Genomic DNA, 6,000 nt, shown 5'->3' with positions numbered 1-6,000 from the left:
GAATTCTGAAGTGAGTTGGGTGGCTATGGATGTCCTGGTTCTCCCTTTGGTTAAGAGCTCAATCACCTTGGAAGAGTTTGGTTCAGAGTTGGAGCAAGCATTTCTCCTAGGTGTCTCAATTGGCTGGTACTCCAGGTATGTTCCCAGGGAAGAAGGCCCCAAGGAAAACCCTGGATGCAGTGGAGGGACTAAGTCTCTCAGGTGGCCCAAGAGCCCCTTAGAGGAAGAACTGGAGGAGATGTCTGTGTAGAAGAAGGTCTGGACATCTCTGCTTAGAGTGGTGCCCCTAGGCCCAAGATAAGCAGAGGATGGATGGATGGATGGATGGATGGATGGATGGATGGACTGCATTTTATTATGCTGGGAGCACATTTTTCTTGTGTTTAGAAAGAGACGTTTGCAAATTTTTGCATACTGCTGCACCTGTAGTCAAATTAATTTAAAAAAAAAAAGAGTACAAAAAGTTTGTATAAGACTGAAAGCTATTGACTACAGGGTAGATAAAAGTGTTTTTAAGGAGCAAAAATCTCTTTTCTGATGGAGTCAGGGTGAAAAAAGATGTTTGGTTTGCTTTCCTCCCTTTAACCAAGTTGAAGGGTAAATGCTGAAAAAAGGTCAATAAAAGAGTGATAAACCTGATAAAAAATAGATAAATACTTCTTGTATTTAGGTGTCTCTGTGAACTGTGCTACTTTAAAGTTCTCTCACAAGCTTACCTCTTGAGCAAAGAGGCTGCTTCTCCACAGTTCTGAGCCCTCTTGGTGCCAGTGGTGCTGAACCCCTGCTTTGTCCAACAGCATTCCAGCCCATCTCTCATGCTGTTTCATTGTGTCTATGCCAACCAGGTCAGGGGGCAGCATTTTCTCAGGACTTCAAGACAATATTAGACAAGTAAATAAAAAGGGGCACCCATAGTCACACAGTGAATTATTTTAGTATTTAAGCAGTTTGCATTCAGCAGCTTCTGGGGAAAAAAAAAAAAAAACCTTTTATCATTTTTCTTGGTTTGCACGGAAAAAAGTATTTTGCTAAATATGTCATAATGATTCACTGATGTATTTTTTTTGGTCTGCTTTGAGTAAAAGTGCTAATTCAATGAGTTTTAAAGAAGTGTCCTGAATGGGAATCAGTACCGAACTCTACCAGTAGATGTCTGTCTCCATTCTTCTCTGCAAATCTGAAGGCAAGTTAGTCAGACCAGAATTACAGCAAAAGAATGTGTTCATTCAGTGTCTGTACATGTGGTCTTATCAATCATAGTCAAAGCCGGGAAGAGACGTTCCCAGATGGAAGTCAGTAAGAAGTGGAGTCAGCTCATTTATGACTGAGCTAGACAGGAAGACCATACATCCATGTGCTCTTATGCTCACCATGATAATTTAATCTTTCTATTAGACTGGGATGATGCTGCAAGAGAAACTATGTGCATGTACACTAAATATAACAGAGATATATAATAGTTCTCAGAGAAATGCAATAGCGTAATAGATTAAGATGAACATAGCCAAATAAGAAGTCTGCTCTTCTGAGCTCCCTTTTGGTAGCAGCACAGTTGCTATGTGTTAGTTGCTATGCCTGAGCACCCAGAATAACCACAAGCAAATTCTTCTCTCTGTAATGAGTTGTAAATTAAGTGTTTTGATTTTGAAGTGGGGTTTTATGGGAGAGTTAATTATTTTTCATTTAACATAATGTTGTAGAGTTTTGAGTAAAATGATGAACATTGTTTTTTGTTAATTTGGGGTTTATTTGAAGGCTTAGAGTTTCTCTCCTCTGAAGACTAAAGGAACTAGAGGGACTTTATGCGGGTAGAGATAGATTTAAGGGCTCGAGCTGGAGCTGCAGCACGTGTCTGTTGTTCGTTATGGGATGGAGAGAAGTAGCAGGTTTGGGGTGTTTATACTATCAACTCTGAGGAAAGCCATTGGCTATTGTTCGCTTTTTTTCTGATGAAACGTTCAAGTATATTTTTCCAGCTCGGATATCCTCAAGTTGATGCTTTAAACCCCGTTTGTTCCGAACTCAACACCCTTCCTTTTACTTTTTAGAATAATTGGTACAAATATATAAATTTTGAAAAATATATGAGTGAAATTGGTGCCGAAATGTAAAAACAGAAACAAACAAATTATAGAAATGTGTGTATTTTAGCTTTAATTGGTTGCTAAATCCTAAATAAAAGCTGTTTCCCCGTATATAAAATCAATGAATTATTTATAATCTTTATATTTGAGTTTTCTGCTAATTATTGACACGTTTAAACTTTAAAAAGCAGACAAATGCCCACAAGGCTCAAAGTAGTTACATTTTCGAGCCACACTTGAACGCAACACAAGATCATTTGGGCGTCTTAGGTTGTGACGTGCAGTTGAGGAGGCGTGTCTTGAATGAAATCAGCTGGGGGAAACAACAACACAAAGGGGGCGGCTCAGACTAGGGGAAAAGGCTTTTGGCAAATCGAGATTATATTGGTCGCAAACGAAGTACCTACTTCAACATAAAGCAACTTCACGTCAGACGTAAGACAGCGAGGCGGTACTTGTTGAGCGGAGTGAGGCGCTGGATTAAAGAGGCACCGAGAGGAAGTTAGGGGAGGAGGATGTGTCAGGGCACACGTCCTCTCTGCAGCTGTCTGCGCTCTTTGACAAAGAACTGGATCTTCGCGATTGACCTCGTCGTTCTGCCCGCCCGCCTCTGACCGGTTCGAGTGACCGGCTGAACCACTATCACAGTGGCATGTGGGTCAATTCCGGAACCGTTGGAAGGTAGGGACCCCTCCTGCAGACATGCTGGGTCACATGGTTTCCTTGCGATCGTTCACACAAAGGCACTCATTATACACCACACCGTGACTGCAGGGATGCTGTAAGGCTCCCCATCTGTGACACCAAAGAGCTTTGTTTAGACTTAAAATTCCACCAATCGTTATGTAATTCCCCCCATGTTAGTCAGATGCATGTGATGTTAAAGACCTCATGATTTATTTATTATTTGCCAATATGACATATCACTTTTTTAATAGATCAAATTCCACATGTGGTGCACAGGCGGCTTTCGTGCATTTTAATTCACTGTCATTGTGCAGTGGATGGGCTTGGCGTATTATGCAAGGCTTATCAACGCATCATGTGGGATGTGGACTGGCATGCACCTGCCTTTTGTAACGTGGAGAATGTGGTGCTGCACTGAAATGCTTTGTCTTTCTGCATTTCATCCTTGCACACTTGTAAACCACAAAACAACCGATTGCTATGAACCTCCCTCCCCACCCAAAAAGAAAAAAAAATGAATGGACCAGGTGATTATGAATGGCTGCAGGGAGAGGGAGCTTGCTTCATTGATGAAAGCAGTCTTCCTCCCACTACATGCTTGTGGATCAAAAACTGTGATAAATGGCCTCATGAAACCGCAAATGTGTCAGTTAAACTCACACACAGAGTGTAATGATGATACTATGGCCGTGGCGTCACCAGAGATCTTGTATTACGCAGGTAGCCGAGACGCTGATGAAAAAGCCTCTCACTTCCACTTGGAGATAAATAAATAATGTCCCTGAGAGGGACTGCTTGCCTTTACGCCCGGATTCTTACCAGTCGATCGTATCTTCAAAGTAGGGCTCCATAATCCATTTGGCAGACACAACACATTGTGCAATACTTGTCTTTTGGCCAATAGATTTCTCCCCCTGAAAAAAGATGTCTGTTAATGATCGCAGGGTGTTTATGTCTTCTACTTTCGTGGAAATGCTTTTTTTTGTTAGACATTTATTATCCAACTATCGTCCTTTTAAAATGACCCATGATCCTATTAATGTTCCCTCTCTTTCACTGTGTTTGTGCGTCTATCTACCAAACGCATGCAGGCACTATAAAACTGATAAGCATGTAATTGTTATGAATGAGATATATTTAATCTAGCTAAATGTTGGCCTTAGACTCTCTAGTAAGTCTGTTAATTTTTCCTAGATTGTGGTTTTCCATGTCAGTAACTCAGAGATGAAGCACTGTTCACCCCCCATGGAGGGGGGTGAACAGTGAGTCTGGCTGGAAAATGGAAATAAGAATCTATGACAGTTTTGTATACATTTAATGTATTTCTTTATAATAAACATAAATTAACATGATCATAATAGTTTTTAAAGATCTACTGCAATGAAAATTGTGTTTTTGGTGTTTAGCATGTTTTTGTGGTATTTTTATGAGGATGGTGGATATTTATACAGAAATTAAGCTTAAAATCACATTTCTTCATTTTAGAAGTAGTGGCAGGCTTACCCCACACAAACAGTCCTGCCCACGACTCAGAGACGAATTTCTAACGAACTACTACCGCTTTTCTGAAACTACCCTAGAAAACAATAACAAGTTATTTTTTTGGGGGGTCAAAAATCCTAATGTAAAGACCACTGAAAGCGCTTTATCAATAGATCAAATGATGATTGGAATGGGACTTAACGTGGTAGAGCACATTTTGCTGTGAGTGTGCATTTTTAGATGATACTTTTTTCATTCAAATAATACTACTTCTTAAACTACTTTTTATTGGCTTCTTTGACTGTGAGTTCTTTACCAGATACCTTAAGACTCCAAGAGTGTAAGAACAAAGTCCAAGGTACTTCAATACTGTTCTTTTGAGACTCTGCCTTTGTTGTTAACCACAAGGAGTTTGGGTTAGTCTGTCATCACCACTTCTTCTATAAGGATGTACCACATGATCAGAGTAAGGACCTAACTGTGACACACCAATATATTTGAATCATTGGTATTGTTTCTCAATAATAATAGAGTATCAAATTCTTGCCATAGTGTGTTCATGGGTACTCATTAGTTAATTCAATTCATTTCACTTTTTACCACTAGCATTTATGACAGTAGTAGAAAATGGTAAAATATGTGGTATGTAATCTATAAACTCACCTGAAGAGTTGTATGCATCTTTAAAAATTGGGATTAAAAAGTGAAGGGTTTCTCTATTGACAAAGTCCTTGGGTAAAGTAAAGTAAAAAAAATCAAACTGATGCTATAAAGTGGGTTATTGAATAGTGGTAAGGCAGAATAACAACAATACAAGATGGATGAGAGCAAAGTATTAGTAGAAAGACTGGTGGGAGTGAAGAAAGATGGAGAGGGAAAAATGAAATGAGCGCATCAAGAAAAGCCTTTCTGTGTTTCCAAAGCCTGATTGCATCTATGGGATGTGACAGGGACATTATTTTTGTTTTTTTAAGACCCAGACTGACATGTGGCTTCCCAGTCATTAGAAAATACATTTGCTCAGAACATTTCAATGGGCCTAGCGTTAGAACCAGCAACATCTGCTCTGGCTGAGGCTGGGACATGCATGTCTGTTTTAATGTGTGTGTGTGTTTGACTCTGGGGTCTACTGTCATATATCCAGAGAGCTAAGCAGACTACAAACCAGGTTATATAACCAGTCTGTTCCAGCTGTGCCCGTAGCATTCTCCGTCTCACATAAAAAAAATAAAAAAACTGCATACACTGTTTTAATCCTTCTCAAATAAAAAATCAAATTCACCTGAGGATCAGGATTTATTACTAGTAGGAACTGATAAAAACATTTTTTTGGAAAATATGCCTTTGTAAAATTAAGTTCAGAAGTGACCAAAGTATAAAATAGTTGATAATTAGTGACTTTTTGTTTGGGCGGAAGGAGTAAAAGTCAAGTGCCAGTATTGTGGAAATGGGACAATGGGTAGTTCTAAGAAATAGGACAAGGAAGATAAGAGGGATAAAAAGTGTAGAAGCGAGAGGACAAGAACTGCAAAGATGCCCTTGATGAGAAACTCCTCTGCCTAGCTCAGTCATTGACGAAAACATACTCCTACACCAAATTAATGACATTTTGGAGTTGAGCAACCATATAAATACACGCATGCAAACTCTTCCATGTCTTATGGTCTGTTTGGCATCTGTTGTTTGCCTTGAAAAGGATACACAGTTGAATAGAAATCCAGGCATCTGTAAAGAACTCACGACTAGT

At 39.5% G+C, this 6,000-nt stretch overlaps 1 protein-coding gene across 8 annotated transcripts in view; it reads left to right on the top strand.

Annotated features, from left to right (window-relative positions):
• rhobtb4 (Rho related BTB domain containing 4) overlaps positions 1 to 6,000 on the top strand; it is a 36,909-nt gene that overhangs the window by 13,908 nt on the left and 17,001 nt on the right. The window contains exon 1 of one of the 8 annotated variants that reach the window (XM_036213583.1): positions 39 to 135. The exons of 6 other annotated variants lie outside the window; for them this stretch is intronic. Coding sequence is in view for 1 of the 2 variants with exons in the window: in XM_024275092.2 (XP_024130860.1) it covers positions 2,737 to 2,765 (29 nt within the window). In the remaining variant the exon portion in view is untranslated. Of the gene's footprint in view, positions 1 to 38; positions 136 to 2,380; positions 2,766 to 6,000 lie in introns of those variants that run through there. One more of the 8 variants, XM_024275092.2, reaches the window with a different exon arrangement.

The sequence above is a fragment of the Oryzias melastigma genome, linkage group LG9 (genome assembly GCF_002922805.2).
Source record: "Oryzias melastigma strain HK-1 linkage group LG9, ASM292280v2, whole genome shotgun sequence".
In the NCBI taxonomy this organism is placed as follows: domain Eukaryota; kingdom Metazoa; phylum Chordata; class Actinopteri; order Beloniformes; family Adrianichthyidae; genus Oryzias; species Oryzias melastigma.
This window is presented reverse-complemented; position numbering and strand designations above follow the sequence as displayed.